At 51.5% G+C, this 21,480-nt stretch overlaps 9 protein-coding genes across 9 annotated transcripts; 5 read left to right on the forward strand and 4 right to left on the reverse strand.

Annotated features, from left to right (window-relative positions):
- Window positions 1-222: 222 nt before the first annotated feature.
- Window positions 223-3,604, reverse strand: BD324DRAFT_649911 (protein-nucleus import-related protein; the record flags this gene model as incomplete). Its single annotated transcript, XM_022018061.1, has 21 exons — window positions 223-234; window positions 284-301; window positions 342-512; window positions 562-639; window positions 686-718; window positions 765-900; window positions 956-1,154; window positions 1,194-1,232; window positions 1,276-1,625; window positions 1,675-1,919; window positions 1,964-2,113; window positions 2,151-2,250; window positions 2,291-2,349; window positions 2,398-2,479; window positions 2,527-2,651; window positions 2,700-2,817; window positions 2,871-2,941; window positions 2,997-3,258; window positions 3,308-3,394; window positions 3,447-3,460; window positions 3,515-3,604. The coding sequence occupies 21 exons, from the start codon at window positions 3,602-3,604 to the stop codon at window positions 223-225; spliced, it is 2,439 nt and encodes an 812-aa protein (XP_021872469.1).
- Window positions 3,605-3,726: 122 nt separating this feature from the next.
- On the forward strand, window positions 3,727-5,264 carry BD324DRAFT_365965 (hypothetical protein). Its single transcript, XM_022012591.1, has 4 exons — window positions 3,727-4,562; window positions 4,612-4,782; window positions 4,836-4,906; window positions 4,948-5,264. Exons 1-3 carry the CDS (start codon window positions 3,894-3,896, stop codon window positions 4,845-4,847), a joined length of 852 nt encoding a protein of 283 aa, XP_021872470.1. The 5' UTR covers window positions 3,727-3,893; the 3' UTR covers window positions 4,848-4,906; window positions 4,948-5,264.
- BD324DRAFT_577636 (AAA domain-domain-containing protein) lies at window positions 4,944-8,549 on the forward strand (the record flags this gene model as incomplete). The annotated part of the gene is made up of 11 exons (XM_022013272.1): window positions 4,944-5,381; window positions 5,421-5,694; window positions 5,733-6,004; window positions 6,052-6,248; window positions 6,299-7,022; window positions 7,071-7,192; window positions 7,285-7,309; window positions 7,428-7,711; window positions 7,760-7,859; window positions 7,907-8,104; window positions 8,139-8,549. Coding segments are annotated over 11 exons (3,045 nt in total), but the record flags the coding sequence as incomplete, so codon positions are not given.
- A 19-nt stretch (window positions 8,550-8,568) lies between these two features.
- On the reverse strand, window positions 8,569-9,690 carry BD324DRAFT_621323 (Fcf1-domain-containing protein). Its single transcript, XM_022015372.1, has 7 exons — window positions 9,493-9,690; window positions 9,375-9,443; window positions 9,145-9,293; window positions 8,974-9,087; window positions 8,853-8,923; window positions 8,701-8,795; window positions 8,569-8,646 (listed from the first exon to the last, which is right to left on the reverse strand). Exons 1-7 carry the CDS (start codon window positions 9,516-9,518, stop codon window positions 8,625-8,627), a joined length of 546 nt encoding a protein of 181 aa, XP_021872472.1. The 5' UTR covers window positions 9,519-9,690; the 3' UTR covers window positions 8,569-8,624.
- BD324DRAFT_680274 (hypothetical protein) lies at window positions 9,691-12,788 on the forward strand. Its single transcript, XM_022019075.1, has 19 exons — window positions 9,691-9,911; window positions 9,973-9,985; window positions 10,041-10,321; window positions 10,376-10,412; window positions 10,458-10,565; window positions 10,621-10,888; window positions 10,929-10,968; window positions 11,018-11,091; window positions 11,147-11,240; window positions 11,292-11,343; window positions 11,395-11,495; window positions 11,537-11,559; window positions 11,611-11,630; window positions 11,675-11,763; window positions 12,015-12,121; window positions 12,178-12,198; window positions 12,243-12,378; window positions 12,430-12,546; window positions 12,605-12,788. The coding sequence occupies exons 1-19, from the start codon at window positions 9,844-9,846 to the stop codon at window positions 12,693-12,695; spliced, it is 1,740 nt and encodes a 579-aa protein (XP_021872473.1). The 5' UTR covers window positions 9,691-9,843; the 3' UTR covers window positions 12,696-12,788.
- Window positions 12,789-12,896: 108 nt separating this feature from the next.
- On the forward strand, window positions 12,897-14,401 carry BD324DRAFT_621329 (ubiquitin-conjugating enzyme/RWD-like protein). Its single transcript, XM_022015373.1, has 5 exons — window positions 12,897-13,168; window positions 13,381-13,495; window positions 13,642-13,723; window positions 13,783-13,869; window positions 13,963-14,401. The coding sequence occupies exons 1-5, from the start codon at window positions 13,139-13,141 to the stop codon at window positions 14,102-14,104; spliced, it is 456 nt and encodes a 151-aa protein (XP_021872474.1). The 5' UTR covers window positions 12,897-13,138; the 3' UTR covers window positions 14,105-14,401.
- A 277-nt stretch (window positions 14,402-14,678) lies between these two features.
- BD324DRAFT_649916 (hypothetical protein) lies at window positions 14,679-16,697 on the reverse strand (the record flags this gene model as incomplete). The annotated part of the gene is made up of 3 exons (XM_022018062.1): window positions 14,679-15,445; window positions 15,510-16,412; window positions 16,466-16,697. The coding sequence occupies 3 exons, from the start codon at window positions 16,695-16,697 to the stop codon at window positions 14,679-14,681; spliced, it is 1,902 nt and encodes a 633-aa protein (XP_021872475.1).
- A 684-nt stretch (window positions 16,698-17,381) lies between these two features.
- BD324DRAFT_621341 (high mobility group box domain-containing protein) lies at window positions 17,382-19,162 on the reverse strand. The gene is made up of 5 exons (XM_022015374.1): window positions 18,756-19,162; window positions 18,532-18,611; window positions 18,062-18,451; window positions 17,646-17,994; window positions 17,382-17,587 (listed from the first exon to the last, which is right to left on the reverse strand). The coding sequence occupies exons 1-4, from the start codon at window positions 18,805-18,807 to the stop codon at window positions 17,812-17,814; spliced, it is 705 nt and encodes a 234-aa protein (XP_021872476.1). The 5' UTR covers window positions 18,808-19,162; the 3' UTR covers window positions 17,382-17,587; window positions 17,646-17,811.
- Window positions 19,163-20,147: 985 nt separating this feature from the next.
- BD324DRAFT_578158 (hypothetical protein) lies at window positions 20,148-21,091 on the forward strand (the record flags this gene model as incomplete). Its single annotated transcript, XM_022013308.1, has 5 exons — window positions 20,148-20,368; window positions 20,429-20,574; window positions 20,632-20,820; window positions 20,867-20,920; window positions 20,973-21,091. 5 exons carry the CDS (start codon window positions 20,148-20,150, stop codon window positions 21,089-21,091), a joined length of 729 nt encoding a protein of 242 aa, XP_021872477.1.
- Between the last annotated feature and the right edge of the window lie 389 nt (window positions 21,092-21,480).

Genomic DNA, 21,480 nt, shown 5'->3' on the forward strand with positions numbered 1-21,480 from the left:
TCGCTGTGAACTAGAGGGACAGTTCAAGTGAAGAACATACGCGAGGATCATCTCTGTAAGGCGAATCAAAGGAGAGCTGAAACGGGGTCTCAAAGGACGGTGATCGGCCGGGAGGTGATGCTGCGAAAGGTTCGCAACTCAATCTGCAGTCTTCATGAGTGGTCGCCCAGATTCCGCTGAAGAAGATGACAACAAGATTGCAGAATACTATCCGACAAGGAATCATATACGTGTCTAGCCCGGTGTCAACAATCTGACCTCTTCTGTCGCATCATCGACTTACGAATGACGCATCCTCTTGCTATACCAAATCAGTCCATATCGCCCCCCTTTCAACTCACATGCTTCCGTTGCCTCCCAAGCCAGCTCGTCGGCGTAGGTTTGGAAGCAACTCTGCGCACTCCCGCAGCCGTGATATGATCTCTGACTGTTCGGGCGCCGAGCTCGTGCCACGCGGAAAGCATGAGCTGCTGTTCCAGGCGATAACGCCTTTCCAGAGCGGCATTGGTATGCTTCAAGAGGTATCAGCCGGGGTCCCTCAATGAAATTTGCAGAACAAACCCTCGCCCGCTGTAACTTCTCCTTCAAGACATCTATCTTGGTTTGGGAGTCCCCTCTTCCGTCTTCGCTGAACGGGCTCTGCAACATTTGAGGATCGGTAACGCAGAATGTATGTGATGCTCACCTTCACTCCGCTCGTGGGGGACATCAGAGGATCCTGCAAGCAATATTAGCACCTAGGTCAAACTTTCTGCCCCGCTCACGTTTTCCGCCTTCTCCAGCTTCGCCGAGAGCCTTCTTACTTCCTCGTCGAGACGGGCATTGCGATCATGGATTGCTGTGATTTTCTGTCGGACCTCTGATGAGACTTCACTTGAGGCTAGCGCAGCCCGGATATCACTGCGGCGGATCAGACACCCTCATCTGAAGGGAAGGGAAGATGAGATAGATTCACCTGAACTCCTTCTCGCGATCCAACGCTTTCTCGCGTTGCGAGATACCAGCAGATTGGAGGTCGATCTTGTCAGACAAGAGCCGGTTAATTTCCTCTAAATGAGTCTTCTCCTTCTCTCTGAGGCTTGATACCTGATCTCTGAGGGCCAACACCTGTGCATCTGATTCCCCAGCTTCTGAAGAGACGCTCTCGCGCAGAGCTTGGCATGCATGAGCTCATCTCGAGCTCTGAGACTCACCTCGTAATTGCTCCTGCTTGTCTTTATCGACCAGACTCACTAGTGAAGGTCAGCCGGAAGAACAAGTTGAAGATGTACGCACAATCTGTCAATACTGCGCGGAGCTTCTTGTCCGTCTCTTCCCGCTCCACAGCGGCTGCTTGCGCATCCCTGAGCAATGTGTCCTTCTCACTACTCAGTTCGTCCAGCCTCTCTCTCAAGGCCATCACACTCTGCGCGGCGTCTCCGCCAGGAGCAGACCTAATCTTGTCCAAAGTCGCTTGAAGACGCAGAGCTGACCGGTGCTCTTCCAGGTACTCTGCTTGATATCGGTTTCGGGACTTATTGGCGTCCGCCAACAGCTGCTTGATCGCCGACAGCTTTGCGCTATCAGTCTCGGTAGGCCGTTGTTCTTCGATCTGCCGTTCCAGAGCCTTAATCCTTAACCTCAAGCTGGACTCGTTAGTACCTCCGCTTAGAGCAATGAGATACGTAGACGCACTCTGTCTTGGTTTCGCCCGGCGTGTCCACGTCCACTGCTCCGATTTCCTCATCCAAAGTCGTGTTCCCAGCCTCGTCCAACAGTGTACCCCTGGACCCATCACGCCGCATGGGAAATGCTCCAAGCTCAAGCTCTCTCGCGCGTTCTTGATGGAGTTGCAACTCTTCGCGGTCCCGAGCATGGGCTTCCTCTAGTTCAACTAGTTCTGCACGGTTACTCTCCAGCTGAACCGAAAGTTCGTTTATCTGCCTAGGTGAGCCAGCCTCAGCGAGTAATGCCTCCTTCTTACCTTTTCGTCCTGCTCTCGGACTCTAGACTCCGAGGCCTCCAACTGAGATTTGTAGATATCTGCCAGCGTGCTGGATGATCCCGCGCGCTGAGATTCGGCTTCCAGAGCATTATTTCGATTCACGAGGGTGGCGTTCTCTTCCTCGAGCACCTATGATGTTCAGTATACCGACTCATCGGATACGCACTCTCATGTCCCTCCTTAACCCAGCCGATTCATCTAATTTCTTCTTGTACTTCTCGACCACATTTTCGCTCTTGCGCAACTTTTCAGCAGTGTGGCGATGCCTGAATTCTGGTCAGATCATCCCTCAGTAGAATGACTGACTCGTCTAGTTGGTCTTTCAGACGAGCAGCTTCTGCGGCTCTAGCCTTGAGATTCTCAACCTGGATGTCATGAGCACCTATACTGGAGAGGACGCTTTGTGACCTCACTGTCCGCTCCAACTCTGTCACCGTTCTCGTCTGCTTCTCAAGGTCGGCTTCCGTTACTGCTAAATGTTCCTCTGCCCTAGCTCTGAGTGCGATGGGTTTAGCCCCGATAGACTGAGATTTCTCACTCACAAGTCGTTGCGAAGAGAGTCCACTTGAGACGATGACATCTGGCTGTTTCGCAGTCCTGCTCCAGCCTGAGAGGCGTCGGGTCTAGATCTCGAAAGTGCGTCATCTCGTTCCGTCCTCATCTCGTCCTGCAAGATGCCTCAGCGGGACGACATCGAGTCAAGTGTGACTCATACCAAGGAATTGGAGAGTGCCTCCACCTGCTGCATCATTTGCTCGCAGCGCGCGCGAAGATCATCATTCTCTTGTAATAGCGTGTCTGTCGCCACTTGTGAGTCCGAAGCTATCGGCGGTCTACGTATCGTTAGTAAGAAGCGTCAGGCGGTCACTGGTGATCTTAGACATACGTTGGCGCTCGCTCGTGTTCTTCAGCAGCTGTACGATCTTCCGTTTCGCCATCAGGGAATGTCTCCATGATCTAAGCTTAGGGTTTCAGCTCACCGAACGAATCTCTAATTGCTCGCCCGACTCACACCCTCAATACTCTTCATCAGAGAGGCCATGTGACCTTCTCCTAGCGCTTGGATCTTCGATATGACCTTTTCGTTTCCGGGGGCCCAAACGGATACAGATAGACACATGCGTGATAGCTGGACGAGCCCATTCCGTCCCTCCGGCGAGTTCGGGGATTTGGCTATAGCGGAGAATGCTGGCTCGGGGAGTGTAGAGAGCGATAGGGAGGATGGATGAGGAGAAGGCAGGCGATAAGACAGCAAGAGCCGATGCAACCGTTTTCTGTCAGACTTGACGTCAGGTCATTCTCAAATTCCGTGGAGATACGCACAAAGTATTCATCTTCAGCACCCAATTGTCGGGACTGTTGACAGCTCCGGTAGCCCTGGAATTGATACTTTTGAAGTGGGTGCTGTCCCTGTGGGCATGGTCAGCGATCTACGCTGAGCAGAGCGAGCTGTCGCTCTAACACTGTGCTCATGACCTGAGTCGGGCTTGGTCAGTCGCGGCCAGCGCTAGGAGATGCCCTCTCACATACCTCCATCAGAGCCTTTCCATCTGCCAATTGATCAAAGGTGGTTATTCGCCTAGAGAGCTTGAAAGAGTTGAAGAATGCCACAAGAGCCATCTGCTCTTGTCGAGCGGACAGACTCATCTTGACGGATCCCCCTTCTCCAGTGTCCTCGCTCGTGTTCCACCAAGGTCACCTCATCAACTGCCCTCAACAACAATGGGAATGAAGCATTGCCGCTAAATCGGAAACGCGAAGGTGAAATTTGCTTCCGTCGGCGTCGCGTGTGACTTTTCAATGTCGAGGTGTTTCTTGATTTTGACCACCAAACCATAACGGTCATGGAAGGTCTAAGGCAGCTTGCTGGAAATTGATACTGGGGCATGGTCAGTCCAAGGAATTCGACATGAAGCGACAGAGTGGCTTGACCGCGGCGCCCAAGGTGATGGCTGTAATGCGCCATTCGCAAGAGGAGAAACGACCAGGGGTGGTTGTGCACGAACAAGGTCGGACTATCAAGCGGGCCCGGCTCAGTTCTAGCAAGAAGAACCCAGGCAAGGAAAACGGCCCCAAGGTCAAGATTGAGCGTAATGACAACTCCCAGTCGATCCAAAGCAAACTCGAGAAAGGCAAAAGCAGAGCTGAGGTTCCGAATTTCAAGACTACCTTGGCTGAACAAGCTTTAATGGATGACCTGATGGCAGGATTAGACTCGTCCCTCTTCGACGACTTCGATATGACGCCGTCGCAGAAGTCTCAAGCTCTTGTATCATCTCAGACGCCAACAAAGCCGAAGCGCATCCCTCGCCTTCCCCTGTCGCCCGTCAAATTATCTGTCCGACAGCAGCATATCACCCCAAAACCTGTAATCGTCAAGCACGAGCCACAGTCACCTCAACGAGATATCATTGTCAAAAGGGAGCCAAATTTGGAGCTTGGTCCGGAACCTGTCGTTGACATCAAGCCTCTGGTCCTCAAGACTGATCCTGATGAGGACTTCTTCGATGATCTGGATTTCGACGTCGGCGATCTGTTCGCTGTAGATGAGCAAAAATTGCTAGAAGGGCTCGCTGAGGTCAGCGCGAGCCTCCCTAGTGTCGCTACTGTACTGAATTTTCCAGCAGCAGAGGTATCCCATCTCTCATCCGACAGTTCCATCGGCACCCGAGGGCTACCGCCCAACATCCTGGGTCAGATGTATTGTTCAGTCAGTGTATAATGGATTACGTTCGGAAGAAGCCTTGCTTCACTCCGCGGACGACGAGTATACCGGCCCGAGTCACTTATCGGGAAAGGTCAGTGCTTCATGGTTGTGTAATGGCTGATGACAGCAGACCCTCGTGGTCAGAATGCTACCTGACGAGCAACTCCGGATCATCCACCTGAAAGACAGGTGGTCTGATCTACGCATCTCCTCTGGTGAGTGTCCTAATCCATGGAACAATACTAATCACGGCCAGGTGATACTATCAACATTATCTCTGATCAATTGGACAAAGCGAATAGCATCATCGTCTTGACGCTCAAGGACTCGCGATCTTTCATTATCCATCATCCTGATCTCATGCTGACCATGACATCCATCGCCAATGCCATGCCGTGTCCCCGACGGCCAATCTTGCAATCCATGGTCAAACCTTCTGGTCCATCAAGCAAGAGCATGCTATATGGAACGCTGCTGCATACTCTCCTACAACGCGCGATGAGCGAGCAAGATTTCTCGGTCGAAGCGACACGTCAGAGGCTCAATGATGAGCTGAATAAGGAATCGACCAAGTTGGATATTTGGGGAGCAGACCTTGGCTGGGAGGATGTGCGGCTCGAAGTGGGCGCGAAAGCTGGAGAAGAATTTTCGAGGTTTGCGAATCGCTGGATTGGCCCCTCGCCCAAAATTGTGAGTCTACTTGACCGATAATTCTGACCTTCTCTTCAGCCTTTGGGCCAGTTGCATGCTAATCCTGGTGACGCTCCTCACACACTCGCTATCAGTGGATTGCACGATGTCGAAGAGGACATCTGGTCACCTAAATGGGGTCTCAAGGGGAAGGTAGATGCCTCTGTTCAATGTGTGATCCAGCAATCCGATACCAAGGATGATGGCCAAATCCATGTCGCGCCGTTAGAGATCAAAACGGGCAGATCGGTTGGTGTCATGGCGCATCGAGCGCAGACAATGTTGTACACGTTGCTCATGGAAGATCGATATAGTGAGCTTGGCAGCCTACAGCGCAGCTGATTTATCTAGACGTCCCTGTACCGGCTGGTCTCCTATACTACTCTCAGCTTGATTCGTTCCTAAGAGTGGAGGCAAAGGCGAATGAGATAACCGCATTGATCATGACCAGGAATGATCTGGCCAATTATCTCGCGAAGCAGCGGACTACAGAAGCCGAGCTCGGGACACAGTACTCATACGACACCGAGATAGAAGATACAGCTTTCCTTCCTCCAACGATTGACCATCCGAAAGAGTGCCGAACATGCTACGCCGTCGATACTTGTATGCTGTATCGGAAGGTACGCGCAGTCGCAAGCCTGCCAGGAAGGGCTGATGATTGTTCCAGACTGAGCCTTCGGCCCCATCATCGGCAGATGATCCTATCAATGAATTGTTCGAGGAGAAGACTGGTCATCTTTCGGAAGCACACGTACAATTCTTCAAAAAATGGGAGACTCTGCTGACAATTGAGGAGCAAGACATTGGCAGATTCAGGTCGCAGCTCTGGACCATGACCGCGAAGAAGAGGGAGAAGACCGGAAGGTGAGCTCCTGGAGCTCGGGCCCTCCAGCAGCTGATTAGATTTCCCTTAGATGCTTCAGCAGGATGGTCATCTCCGCGTATTCTAACGATCTAGGCAAATCCCTAGCCAAGATCCATCGTCACACTTACAAGTTTGTTCGCGCCACATCGAACACCCAGCAAGGATCTTTGCTCTCCGGACATATCGCCAGAGGAGATCCAGTCTCTCTATCTATCGAGCCAGATCTCCTATGCTTGTCCAGAGGTTTCGTCACGGACTTGACACCAGAAAGTATCAGTATTGGCGTTACCTATGTCATCGATACTGCCGCCCTACTGGCCAGGACCAGACATAAGAATCACGCGCAGCATGGTGATCAAGTGGAATTCAGGATCGACAAGGACGAGATGGCTTCCGGCATCATGCGCATGAGGGCGAATCTCGTTCAATTGTTCTTTGCTGGCGTAGCTGAAAATCTTAGAAGGCAAGTTGTGGATCTGGCTCCGCCAATCTTTGAACCCGCCCGTGTGCCCCAACCCCACGAGATTCCCGCCTCCCTCAATGAAGATCAAGCGCGTGCCATGAGTCAGGCTCTCAGTGCCAAGGATTATGCTTTGATCCTTGGTATGCCTGGGACGGGGAAGACAAGCACCATTGCAGAGATCATCAAGGCTTTGGTGGATCGCGGCAAGACTGTCTTGTTGTCGAGCTATACGCACTCTGCAGTCGACACGATTCTCATGAAGTTGCTCAACGCTGAGTTTGATATACTTCGATTGGGTAACATTGACAAGGTGAGTGTTGCGGATTCGAGGTGACAGGCAGCTGATACGCATCAAAAGGTACATCCGGACGTGCAGCATTTGACCTTGGAGGCGATGGAATCTTCCACCAGTATGCCACAGTTCGAGGCTCGCCTGATGGGCCCGCCAGTGGTAGCAGCCACGTGCCTGGCTGTAGATCAGTGAGCCTTATCTCTCGATGATATCGTCATCGCTCATCGTCCTCAGCCCTTTGTTCTTCCGCCGACGGTTCGACTATTGTATCGTTGACGAGGCATCGCAAATTACCCTTCCAACTTGTCTTGGTCCGCTCCGAATGGCAGATACTTTCATCCTCGTGGGCGATCACTTCCAGCTACCACCAATTGTAAGTGGTAAAGCCTCTCCGAATGATACGCATAGCCGACGCTGTAACAGGTCAAAAATGCAGAAGCCCGGCGAGGGGGCCTCGATACCTCGCTCTTCAAACTGCTCTCGGAGGCACATCCGTCCGCTGTCACGGACCTCTCGTATCAGTATAGAATGAGCGAGGATATCATGATGCTATCCAACGAGCTCATTTACGAAGGGCGGTTGAAATGTGGCTCCGAGGCAGTCGCACGCCAGAGCTTGACCTTGGCACGCGAACTGGACTGTGCGGCTGTGTTTCCGAAGAGTCATGGGCCAGGGTCTTGCTGGATCCGGGATCTACTTGATGATCAGTAAGTTTGGTGCTGTCCGCTGGGCCGGGCTCTGACACCCCTCACTAGGGTCAAAGCCGTCTTTGTCGATACCGACAACGTGCCTGCATTGGATTCCAAGGTTGGTTCTCTGGTTCAAAATGAAGTAGAGGCGAACCTTGTTTGTCAGGTGAGAAGTCCACGCCTGTCAGGCGGATCGCGCTCACTCGCCCCCAGCTCGCCTCGGCACTGATTGGCTGCGGTGTAAAGGAGAATGATATTGCCGTCATTACGCCATATCGACAGCAGATCAAACTTTTGACGGGTCTCTTTTCGGAGCTGCCTCGCGTTGAGATTATGACGGCGGACAAGAGTCAAGGGAGAGATAAGGAGTGTATCTTGATATCCCTGGTACGGTCAAATAAGGATGGCAATGTAATTCGAGGGTGGTATCTCTGCTGAATGCTAGATTGGAGATCTCTTGAAGGACTGGCGTCGTATCAACGTGTCCTTCACCCGAGCGAAACGGAAGCTCGTCATTTTTGGATCTCGGTCTACTCTGGAAACAAACACGCTGTTGAAGGACTTTTTGAAGTTGATGTCGAGACAAGGCTGGATATACGAATTGCCCAGTGGTGCTCTGAATCTTCATGCCCTCGCTGAGGTCAAGACTGAGGCGGACGAGTCGATGTCCAGAGGAAAGGCCAAGATCAAAGAATCTCTCCTGCGTGGTAAAGGGTTCATCAGTGACATCTTGGCCGTAAGTTGTCTCAACTCGACAATAGCTGATCGAGTCAGGAGGGATTTTGAAATTGCTTGCGGTCACAGAGTTGACTTTTGCCCGCCGTTGCCATGCCTGTATTCTGTTGTATTGTCCTGAAGCCTGCAGTGTAGCGTGTATGCATTTACAAGTAGTGTGTATACAACAGTTGAGGACGCGGCGGTTCAATCCTCCTCAGTGGAATGATGAGCCAGCACTGTGAGACCGTCAGTACCGAAGCTCTGATAATGATTGCAGACTTGTGACCCACTCTGGTAATCTCTCTATTTGATATCTGTGCTTAACAACATACATCAGGGGTATGCCTGGCACTTTCCGTATCCGCCGTCTGAGATCTCGATCGCACTAGGTCCTAAGGTCAGTATGAATCCAGGACTGCGGTAGAGACGTGGAGAGACTGACGGTGGCTACGACATAACATCGGTGTAAGGAGACCCGCTGAACAAGGCAGTCATCTGCGTATGTCCCTGAATCTAGTATTGGGCATGAGCTGAGAGGCAGGATCAGACATGCGGGAGCTCACGATCACAATGTAATCGCTCAAATCTAGGGTCCTTCGCTATACGCAAGGCCAATCTATACTTTGGTCCAAGCTTTTCCAACTCTGCCAATACGCAATCCGTGATGACAGGTATGCCTGCCAAAGCAATCGTTCAGCGCTAGAGCAATTTGGGATCCCGCGGGCCCAACGCACACTTCGCCATGAGACAATCCATCATCCCTTGCACCAGCTCAATTTTGTTCTGAATCGAAAAGTTGATAAAGTTCGTATCGACGAGTACTCTGAATGGTGGTCCAAGATCCTTGTTATGCGCTAAGAACATGGCCGCTGATACTTGAGGTCTACATTGCAGACAAAGAGCAGAGGAGAAAGAACCACCATCAGCTTGATAGCTCGTAAGCTTTAGATAGATGTTTGCTCACATCCTCTTCTTCTCTTCCAGCTGTTTCTCCTTTTCTGCCTTCTTAGCCGCCTTTTCAACATTCTCTTTCCTGCGAGTTGTCAGGTCAGCTGTGCTACTCCGACTAGCTCTCAACCTACAATCTCGGATCACTGGGTTTAATCATTCGCTTGACGGCGGCAAATTGCCTCGTCTTCTTTGCTTTGCCCTGATTTTTGAGAACGAATTCAGCACACTGCTCTTATCTGTAATTCTGTATCGTTCACTTACCATTGTGTCTGGGACTTGGACAATCTACTTTGTGTCGAAAGGCTGGAATACAGTCCGATCAGAATGTCATCCATACAAGTGGACCACAAAAATAGATCCCAAAAATCTAAGAGATAGCGGAGATGCCCTGGATCTCCGCGTAATGTCCGGGTCTCGGCGTTGAATACCTTCAAAGGCATTGTTTATGGTGTATCTAGGCCATCCGACGTCGACGAGCAGATATGCAGGGTGATCGAGGAGCAGCGAGCCATGTTGTGATGGCTAGGAATGCAGCCTGTCATCAATGTCGGTGAGTCTGCTCATCATTCCAGCCGGTAGGACCGATGCTGAGTCCCGCCCTCCTGATTTAGCAAAGCCAAGAGGGTGAGAACATGACGCGCAGATGAAATGGGCTCGAATCTGATACGTGGAGCATCAGAAATGTGACGGGTTACGGCCTTTATGTACACCTTGTCGAAATCCGATGAGAAGAACATTGAGCGTCAACTGCACATATGATCAACCTGCTCCCGGGGATCCGGCCCAAGCTTCTTCAAGTCGGAGTGGATCAATTCATTCGTCGGACCATGACCAAGCCCAAGCTGCGAGAAAGAGATCAAGAGGGACAACATATGACGACCCTGAAGAAGATAGCCTGGCTCAGATGAGCACTGGTGACCGGACCTCTGCTGCGTCTGCGGATGACTTGTTCTGGCCAGAGTGAGTCGGCCTTGGCTGAGAACGTCGAATCGAAAGATTGATGAGGTTTCTCAGTTGGCCACCTGACCTCCCCAGCCTTCAGACCGTCGAAGTGAGTCATAAGAGACTCGGATCATGCGGCTCAATTCTCTCACAGTTCTGCGCCGAGATCTTCTTCCGCAAGGTACCTACCGTCAACAAGATGATCCACAAAGCCACCTTTATGGCCAGATTACATCTACCACCCACAAGTCCTCATTTCCCCGTAAGCCTGGTCGTATTTGTCCCCCTCATTCTCATATTGACCTCAGCTTACCTAGTCACAATCCCTCTTGCACGCCATGATCGTTGCCGCCGCTCCGTTCATCCCCGGTTCCACGCTTCGGACCGCAGCGTTCACGCCGCTCAGGCTGAGGGGCGGAGAGTCATCAAGAGGATCCAATGGCATGCTTCCGTTCCTGTCATCGCCGAACGACTTGGAAGGCAAAGAAGTGACTCCTGTGTTCCAAGCTTGGTACAGAAAAAGAGCGCTTGAACGAGTGGCCGAACAGCTTGAGATAGGCGATCGATTAGTTCAATGCTTGCAGAGTGGGTCTCGAGGCTCGATCTGGAGACTGACTCGAGGCAGCTCTCGTAATCATTACTCATGTGGATACTTTGCTACCGAGGTGTGTCACTCTGGTATAGCCACCACAGCCTCACTTATACCATGAGCAGAGCTTTTGCCATGTGGCAAGAACTTGGAGCGTGTATGCGGTTGGCCGTAGCTCTGCAGATGAACGAGACTCGTAGTGCGTCTGGGCGTGGCGTCAGCCTTCAGCCCGAGTTGGGGCTCATATCCCTTAGACGTTCCAACAGACTGCTTCAATCGATATTCTGGCCGAGTACTACCGCCAAATCCCTCGCCTCTGGAGCGAGCCGAGATGGACCGAACGTTTTGGTGAATCCGCAAGATTGACTCCAGCTCTAGAAGCCTGGCTCATCAGATCAGGTGCGCTTATATCGAGACTGAGAACATGAACATAACTGGAAATTGGCCAAGTGTGAGTGGTTTTTTCGTGAAACGAATCTCGTGATTGATGTGAGCCTCTCAGTCGTTGCATGCCGATGAGATCACGCTAGAATTGCCGGTCAAGCAGGAGATCTTTGACCGAGGGTTTGAAGCTTCCTTGCTGGTGGGAACGCAGACGTTTCGGTAAGCTCATATTCTTCGAGATGACAATTGATCCAGTCTAGCTCACCAGACTTCTACACTGCGCGTGAGCAGACATGTGAAAAGATTGTCATATAACTGATGGTCCATATGCTAGATCCAGCACACATGCTCGATGTAGGTGTCATACTGAGTGTCAGATCGGAGCTGACTAGACACAGAGTCTAACCCTGACTGTCAAAGCCTCCAGGCTGGCACAGGAGATCGCAACTTGCGTCAGGGAATACGCCAGAGACTCGCACACATTCAGGTGAGCCATCACCGTGGATCGCCAACATCACCGAGCTTGATGAACTGCACAGTCGGTACATGTCACACCCTGTACGAATCGAGCTGGAAGCAAAAATCGAGGCCCTTCGGCCAGCTTCCCGGCGAGCCGTCGTCGACCTGACATCGGGAAAGATATGGATGTCGACATGTTGGCAGCCATTCTGTGCACACATGCGTTCGTCTGTGACTGAGGATGCGCCCGGCCCTCGGAAGCTGACGTCGTACTTTTAGGCTTTACGCTCAGCTAGCGGAACCTGTGATTCAGGACAACTATAGGTCGCCATTGCCTCTCGCAGCTTTGGGTGCCATCAATGACATCGTGACAATCGTCCATGATCGTGGGTGCTACAGCCCTTCTTTGCAGTCCTGCCAATCATTGACGCTTTCCCTGTAGTGCTTGGGTCGAGCTTTGATCGTGAGTCGGTTCACACTTTACAACTCCTTTGACTCCCTTCACAGTCACACTGCTTCCTGTATCCTGCATGATGAGCTGGTTCAGCTGTGCCAGAGTTCTTGCGCAATTCAACGATGCGGCTTTGAAGGCGGGAGATCTGGGCGCTGCGTCGGCATTCTACACAGACTCCCAGACGCTCCGGTGGGTGCTGTAATCTTCGTCAACCATGGTCTTCTCACACGCAGCTCATAGCACCGCCATTCTGCTCTATGCTCAACGTCATCCGTTCGCCATGCAAGTCAGTCATCGATTGGAAAGTCTCAAGCAGTATCAAGGCGAGCAGGGAGATCTATCCCGTGTGTACATGAAGTGAGCTGATTGTTGAAGCCGTTCATCATGGCTAACGACGATGCTTCTGTCGACTCAGCTTTCACGAAGAGCTCGGGGATAACCGATATCAGTGGACTGCCCCCTCAAGCCTGCCGCTTGGATCTACTTCATCTGCATCATCCGTGTAGCTGTAGAGAGAGGCTGGAATTCCGTGTCTCGAGGTTCAATCATCCGTTACCATCATATCGTATAATACGGATATGCATTGCTGTGGTTCCTGAGTGATTTTCTAATGGGATCTGCCTAAATTCTAATGTCAATTACGGAGGCATTAATAAATTCGGAATCGAGTATGAGGTCACAATCCCCTTCCTGCCTTTCGCCGCAACGTCGACGTTTTGACGCCATAACACATTACCACTCGTCAACTTGCTCGGAAAGCATCAGCACGAGCTACCCCGCTCCATCACTCAGCAGATCATACAGCTGTTTCTCACAGTCAAGGTCTAGGCTCTTCGTTCAAGCCTCGCCCCCAATTGTAGATCGCTGAATCCGCACACCTCAAGCGACTCATCGACCTCGTGTCCATCTCATCTTCTCCCCTTTCAGCCTCTGACAACCTCTCATCACCATGGCAGCTCTTCCCAAACGTATCCTCAAGGTGAGGTTGTGCCCTCTCTCTTCCCGTCTCGAGATCTAGCTGACGGTCTGTATCATCGCCCACTGATCTTTCCTACGCCTGAATGACAAATCCAAATCACACACGCACTATTCAACATGTTCACTGTCCTGCTGCATCTCAATCACTCCTTCTCGTCGACCGTTGGCCATTGTCCGCTCTAATGCTCATATGCTTTCACTTTGTGCTTCTAGGAGACCGAACGTCTCATGTCGGATGCACCTCCTGGCATTTCTGCGGCTCCCAACAACGATAATCTTCGTCATTTCGATGTGACCGTTGCTGGACCCGATCAATCGCCATACGAAGGTGAGTTGTTTTATGGCGAGCCGATTCGGATTGCGAAGGGAGCGAGACTGTCACTCTCCTAATCATTGTGCCTCCTCCATTCTCGTCCCCTACCTCAATCCCTGTACCCTGTTCCCGAGACAGAAGCTGACTGTACCTACCGTCAGGCGGCGTGTTCAAACTTGAGCTTTTCTTACCTGATGAGTACCCTATGAACCCTCCCAAAGTGAGATTCCTCACGCGAATTTAGTGAGTAGCTTGCGTGCTCGTATCAGTCATCACACGATGAATTGACTGCTTCTCTCTAGTCACCCAAACATTGACAAGCTCGGTCGAATTTGTTTGGATATTCTGAAAGACAAGTGGTCTCCAGCATTGCAAATCAGGACAGTATTGTGAGTTTGTCTACGAGCCCCGAGTCCAATCCTCTCCATGATCATGCACCTTGAACTCGTTTAGCCCTGTGACCAGCTCTGACATTCATCCAGACTCTCCATCCAAGCTCTGCTCGGCGCGCCGAACCCTGACGACCCACTCGCCAACGATGTCGCTCAGAATTGGAAAGAGGATGAAAAGGCAGCTATCGCTCAGGCTAAGGAGTGGACGAGGCTGTACGCCAATGGAGAATAATTAGTATAAAAAGAATGGTGTGAACATTTTTGGAGGGATAGACTGAGGACAGTAGTGGATGACTGTGAGGCGTTGAAGGCGTTTTGAATCCGATCTTGTCTGGAGGCGGGAGGGGATCATGGGATCAGGACAGCGTGAGCAAGGGGAATGGAGACGGAAGGTCTTCGTACAAGAATGGAAGACTGGCGGCGACTTGGGGCATTCGATGGCTCCTATTTTGCCACATGGTTTCCTTGACCCATTCCTTTTCTTTGACAGGACAAGATACCCAGGCATGAATCATTCCAACTTTCAGAATCCCGTGTATGCGCCGCTGTAGAGTCTTGAGTCTATTCATACAAGCCTTCTTCTGCAGATCGTGCCGACATCACTTTATACATGGCAGTACGAGCCTGGACACAAGGCCTCCCTTCAGTGGCAGCATACAAACCAAAAGCCCACTTAAAGATTCCCTCCATCCTTCCGCCGGTCTGCAGACTACCAAGGTGTTACAAATTGAGACCTACAACAATCCCCGCAGACCGGGCTGCATTCTGATTCTCAAGATGCTCCATCGCATTGCCCGCCACCAAGATCACCTATATCCGGACTTTTCATTTCTCGACGTTGTATTCCAACTCGTATTCGGGGCACCTGCGATCTGACCGTACGACGGTGGTCTGTTGCCCATAGCGTCTACGTCCCCAGCATCATCGCTCTCATGGTCTTGAGTTCTGTAATCGTTTGGACCATAATGTCCCGGTCCTACGGGTCCGGGAGATACCGGTGAATGAAGAATGTTGTTTTGACTTTGGGAAGAAGAAGTCAAATGTTGAGGTTGAGGAACCTGAATCTGCGGGTTATCGTACGCTGCTCCACCGCTACCACCTCTGCTTGGCCCGGCTCGATCATACGATTGATGAGGATTGTTCAAACTCGGAGAGGTCGCGGCCATACCAATCGCGCCGAGTCCATCATCGTAGCCTCCGTATGGATCTGCGGCATGTGAGACGGAAGGTCCAACGTCTGGATAGTGGGATTCGCTAGAACCTGGATTTGATACGTATCGCCCGCCGCCAGCAGCACCTGCTGCGAGAGTGTTTGAATTGGACGACGCGTGTTTCGGACTCGGCATTGGCATTTCCATCGTGGACCCAGTCATGGCAGTTCCATACTGGGGTTCATAGCCTTGAACATTGCGGTCGTAGGAGGAGTGATTTGGATCATGAGGGTTGTTGGAAGCAGTGCCGTAATGCTGATCATACTGTTGTTGCTGTCCATTGGGATTGTATCCATCATGACCATACTCGTAGGATCCTTGCTGAGGCCTTTGCTGGTACGGATCGTTATAAGTCTCGTAGTCTTCGTTGCAGGAGCGTCAGATAGGTCATAAAGGTCATAAAGCCGGGATGTCTGCCATGCTCACAATTATGATTCTGCCCATAGTAGCCTCCATATCCTCCACTTTGATTCTGAGGCACTTCCGGTGCCTCCACACCTTGACCTCCAGCGCCGACTCCAGCGTTCCCAGCAGTCACGCCGGATGAGTTGGATATTCTTCTCGCCAAGCTAGGAGGTTGCTGCAACGTTTCGTAGCCGCCATAACCATTCCCAAACGTTCCTTGAGGGTAGGCTTCAGCGGCTCCCGCTCCTCCAGGCATTCGTCTACCGTAGCCCAACCCTACGCCCTGCAGCACACTACCGTCTCTGGCCAAGCCAGACCCAGTGGATCGAGATCGAGGGATAGGTTGCTCTTCGTACAGATATTTGTCCTCTGCATCGTTTCCACCCGTCCCAGTCAACGGCGTCCGCTCCAACTCTTGGAAGCTCGGTAGACCCTGTTCCTTCTTGCGCAATTGTTCGTCTCTTAACGCCTGAAGACGCATATCGTCAGACCGATTGAACGAGTTGGAATAATAATCCATCTTTGGATCTCCAGAATTTCGATTGTTCCGACGAGACAGACAACAATTTCCGAGTCCAAAGGCGCAACCACCAAACCCTGCCAATAACCAAGCTGCGAGGACGAGCCAGACACAGATACCGATGTTTGCACTGGCGCCGTTGACATCGTCAATTCTCGCTTTGGCGATGTAGAAGATCACAAGATCGAACACGAGTGCAATGAGCGCAGTGGACGATGCGATGGATGCTAGGCAAGTTGGGAAACACCAGACACCCATGGTCCCGATATGTGATAGGAGACCAAAGACGAATGACCCGGCGGCAGCGGCGAGAGCCACGAGATGGAGTACGAGGGTGTAAGTGAGGTATTTGGTGATGGTTGTAGGGATGTCGAAGAGGGAGATACCAAAAAGCTCATTGGGATCTGGTTTTGCATGAGCGACAAATAATGATGACCCGGATGAAGTCTCCACTCACTGAACTCGTAGCCTATGGTTGGACCCTCACAAGTCTGGGTCCCTTGGTAATCCAAGCAATATCCCATGGTGCCAAGGTACATTTGACCACTGTATTCTCCAGAGCTATACGTCGCGTGAAGAAAGTAAAGTGACTTTAACAAGGGCGTGTTGAAAGACACTACAGCCAGAAGACCAGTCACGGCGAGCATGAGGAGCGTCCCTGGCGTAGCATTGCGGAATCGGACGCCCATGATGATGGTGCTTTTAGGTGGTGACTCGTGACCAAGTGAGAGAAGGTTGTGTTGTCGATGGTTGTGTCAATATTTGGGGTCACTCCAGAGGGATGCTTAGCGACCACTGGATCAAGTGCGACCCCCAAATTCCAAGAATAGGAATCGGTGGTGTGGACACCGGAAACCGCAGTGAAGGGGGGGTGAGACTGTATAAAAGGTCGGATACTCCAGCTCCAAGGTCGATGACTAGCAGTAGCAGTACGGGCCAAATGATGAGCTGCCTTCTCGGACCCTTTCACAGATAGTTGGAACGAGTTCGTCCTATATAACACCAGATTGATCGCCTCACAAAGTTTGGATCAAAAATCTATCGGAATCGAATACCCGCCGCTCGCTCTCAAAGGCTTTGCCAATCCGGTCGCAGCCGTGAGCGGACAGGCCTAGGTTTGGGTGTTTTTGAGTAGCGATCCGTTCAGATCCCAGCTCCCGGTGCAAAAAGAGATATCCTTTATACGTCACTGACGGTTATCGCACTGCAGGTTGTGAATGGTGCTTCGAGGCCGTCAAGGCTCGTGGTAGGTGATGTATACAGATGGACAAGATAGAATTCCAGCATCGCCCCCCTCTTACATTTTCCGGTGCGGAGGCGAATGGCTGTACATGGCGTGAATTACGTAAGGCGTCGCTGTCTTTTGTAGATGTCCACACCATAAGCGACGATACATTCGTATTTACATGTAAGGGACATGGCTTCAAAAGGGCCCAGAAACTGTAACAGATCTAACTGTCACGGCGAAGATGATCGCTGTTCGCTTCTGGAGAATCGCACAGGATGCTTTCGCGAACACGCTCTCAAACTGTCTGTAGGAACATTATTCTTTCTACTCCTTGCCGCTCTTCTTCTTCTTCTGTAGAGTGGTCGTTCAGTGAGGCCTTTTGCATGACCTGATGACCTCCACTGCTCACCTTCTTATCCGCATCCGTCTGAATGATTGGCATGATCGCCTCTTCCTTATTCTTACGCTTCTTGTCCTTTTTGCTAGAATCCGTAGCGGCGAGGAGAGTAGGCGGGGCAGCAATCAAAGGTGGTGCTTTTAGCTTGGGTGCGGCGTCGGACTGCCAAGGAAGCAAGTCAAACCGAAGCTCTGGGACGCTCTTTATAGTTGCTGCCACTCACGTCGTCCGAGTCTTCAGAGTCCGAATCTGAGTCGGCAGCCGCTAGAGCTGCAGCTACGGGGATGCCTCCGCCCGCTTTGTACGCCTCATCGGCTCTGCGATACTCTTCATTGGCATTGTTGTACGCGTCATCGTAGTACTGAGAGGTGTGTGGCATTCAGTGTTAAAAGGCTTTTGAGGATGAAAGGGCCATGAGGCACTCTCACCTTTTTCTGCTCTGGCGTCAAGTTTTTCCACCTCTCTGACACCTCTGAGAGGATGTCCTTATAGGCCATATCAGGTCGAGTGCTCTTGATTCCCTCGCGCTGATCGTTTTGGAACAAGAGGTACGCTGAAGGTGGGCGTTTAGGTGCGTTTGGATCTTTGGGTTTCTTCTCCTTTTTCTTCTTGATTTTCACTCCGTCCGCATCGACTTTCCGACTGACTTTGGTAGAGATCGGAGGAGCCGTGAGAGCCTGAGCAGCGCCCGTTCCGAGATTGAATTGATCGGCCGTATTGTCCAGAGCGAGACTCGAGGGCGTAAGTCGAGTGTAATCTTCGATAATCGCCACACAGCGAGTCATGGCCGCTGCAATATCTTTGAACGAGGTGATCATCTGGTTGAATGGAAGAAACAAGGAAGAGTGGCGTGTCAAGGTTTGGACTCTTATCGCTCTTCCATGGCCCCCAAACTCACCTCTTGCCGTTTCGCTTCCATCTCTTCCCATGATGGACCAGCATAGGTCGTTTGTGGCATCTGGTGTGGCAGCTCTGCGACTGGTAGGAGGACCAAAGTCAGCAGCAGCATGGCGGATTGGGGTGGTTGTGAGGCGTGTCAGATGCAGTTGCGTTGCGAAGGATGACCTTGCGACCCAACAGCACGCCCCTCTTCACGCACACCCTTTCCTTTGGACGACTCACCAGCATTCTGGAGGTGCTGTCCCATAGCCTGGAACGGGTAGATCGAGTCCATTGGTGGTGGATTATAATCGTCTATGAAGTACTGTGTGAAGAATAGGTGGTTATTAGGAAGTAATTCCCAGGTGGTGGGTTGTATTAGGAAGAGGGGGAAGAAAAGAAAAGAATAGGAAAGGCGGCGGCGGTTAGGTCTCTGGTTGTTGTTTATGGGCTTCAATTTGCCACTTTCGGCATTTTAATCCAAATCCCCATTAGAATCCCCCCTCTGGTCGGCATTAGCATCGATGTGGCAGAAGCTAATCAGGATCACCACGTGACATGCTGAAACACATGGAGCCCCACACCATCGCCCTGAGAGAGAGAAAGGGGCTGGGCGGATTAGCGCGAAGGTTTATTATTATTACAAGATGGGAATGGTATTCTTTCGACGCCTGAACGGGCATCATATCTATCTCTCCTGATTCGACGCTCAACTATCTATCCCCCTCTCTCCTTCTTCTGCCGCTGTGTATGCTTTGCGCAGCCCCCCACCCGGTCTTGCCCCGCATCACGACTGACGCTTGAAAGTACAGGGGGCATCGTGGTGAAAAAGAAGGGAAAAAACACATTACTTTCGTTTTTTCGCATCGCCCTTGTAGCTTTTTACACCGGTTCATCATCCATCGTAAGACACAGACTCGAAAGCATCGTCCTCTTCATCTCTTTTCTGGGATTGGACATCTTTACCTTATCATCACAGGATCCCGTTCGCTCTCCTCGCTACACGTGCCAAGCAGGACGCGGATCGTCCAACACTCTTCCATCTAGGTGCTCGAAACACCACCACATACACACCGCACCATGTCATCATTCGAGTCCAGTGACAATTCTCGGCCCCTTCGACCAGTCTCAGCCTATTCTCAATGGTGCTCTCGACACAATCTGCAACCCTACGCCGACGTCGCTTCTCCAGGATACAAAATGGCACCGCCTCCCGATTGGTATCATGAGCAAGTGAGAGAGCGACATACTTATGACATTGCGCCTCCACGTCCTGGATCATCCTATTCTCTAGGATCGAGGGCATCCAAGTCGTATGACTTCTCGACTTTTGAGCGAGGATACAGGGATCAGACATTGGGAGGCAGAGAAGAATACCTGGACGATGGGGATAAAAACTTTGATGTGAGGGCGGATTTCGACGGTGATGGACCGAGATGGAGTGAGAGGTACAGTCCTAGGAAGGCTGCAGATGATTCAGAAAGGTGAGTTGGGATCCGAGGTGCTACGCGCTGTCATTGCTCATTGCCTTTAGCTATCGGCCGATATCCAGTCACCTGGACCTTCCAACGCCATCGATCAATGACGCCAGGTCAAAGGAGGAGCTGGTATCTGTGCCAGTATTAGGAGCGGAGTATGTCCGGTTTCACAGCGCGAAGAGTCGCTATCTCTGACGAGTTTGCCAGATGGCAACGAGGCGAATTGCACGACATGTCGCGCCGAGGTCAATCAGAGGTTCGTAAAGAGAAGCGCACAGCAGCTTGGCGATCCTGGACACGAGATCAAAAGGGGCTGTGCGGTGCACGATGGTTGACACGCAAGACGCTTGTCTTTGTGCTCTTCTTCTTTTTCGTTGCGTGAGTCTCTGCCAAAACCATGTACACCCGAGGTCCCCTGAGTCTGACAGCTCGTCTCAGCCTTGCCATCATCCTATTTATCACTATTCCCCGAGCACCGAGTTTCACTTTTTACGTCACGGAACCGTTCACCGTCAACAATGGTACCATTGCATTCAGTCGGACGCCGACAAACTTCTCCTTTGCGGGTAATTTAAACCTCTTTGGTGAGCTGATAGCCAATCAATCCATCGTGATATTTTCAGCTGAAACCGTTCGTGCAGCCGACTCCACCCCTTCTTACCTCCCCGTCCACTTTTCCAACATCGAAGCTACGTTATATGACCTTTCCACTTCCGAGGTCATCGCGACTGGCAACTATGGCAATCATGTGATTCCACGGCAACAAAATGCCCCTGTGGTTCTCCCAGTGGAGTTCTCCTATTCTGCCTTGAACAGCTCAGATCCGACGTGTGAGTTGCCCGGCACTTTCACCTCCTATAGCTCACACTCTGCCAGGGAACAATATGTACAACGCGTGTGGGCATATTTGGCCAGGTACAAATAGAACTGGTGAGTGAAGCGTTGCCTCTCAACCACGACTTGCCCCTTGACCGTGTTACAGGCCTCATGCTGCAACTCGAGCTCCGGATGTCCATCATTGGTCTGGTCACTCATCCGTTCTCACAGACTCAGATCAGTAATGTCGAATGCCCATTTGAGCTGAGCAGTACGAGTGTTTAGACGTGTAGCATGTGGTCTCGGCTTTATGATACTGTATGTTGTTACATTTTTCGACTGCAGTGATCGTGTAGTGCGGCGCTGAGACTCGCCCATCCGGTAGAGAGAGGCCGAAGGCTAACGTGCTCGACATTCCGCATCCGACATCCCTCATCCGAGACTCACATACTGATGTTTTAACCTCACAGCAAGCCAGGAACGTGCCGCTTGTGATATCTGTCCGGACGTGATAATGTTGAGAGGATCATCGAGAGAGAGGAGGATCATCATCATCGTCATCGCAGTTTCCTGGAAAACGCCTGGAGAAAGCGAAAGGTCGAGGATAGGCTCGGTCAGCAAGCTCTGAGATCGCTGGACAAGTCATGTTCCCCCTCTCCAGCGGCAAACCCACC

Source organism: Kockovaella imperatae (assembly GCF_002102565.1).
Source record: "Kockovaella imperatae strain NRRL Y-17943 chromosome Unknown BD324scaffold_4, whole genome shotgun sequence".
NCBI classification, from domain to species: domain Eukaryota; kingdom Fungi; phylum Basidiomycota; class Tremellomycetes; order Tremellales; family Cuniculitremaceae; genus Kockovaella; species Kockovaella imperatae.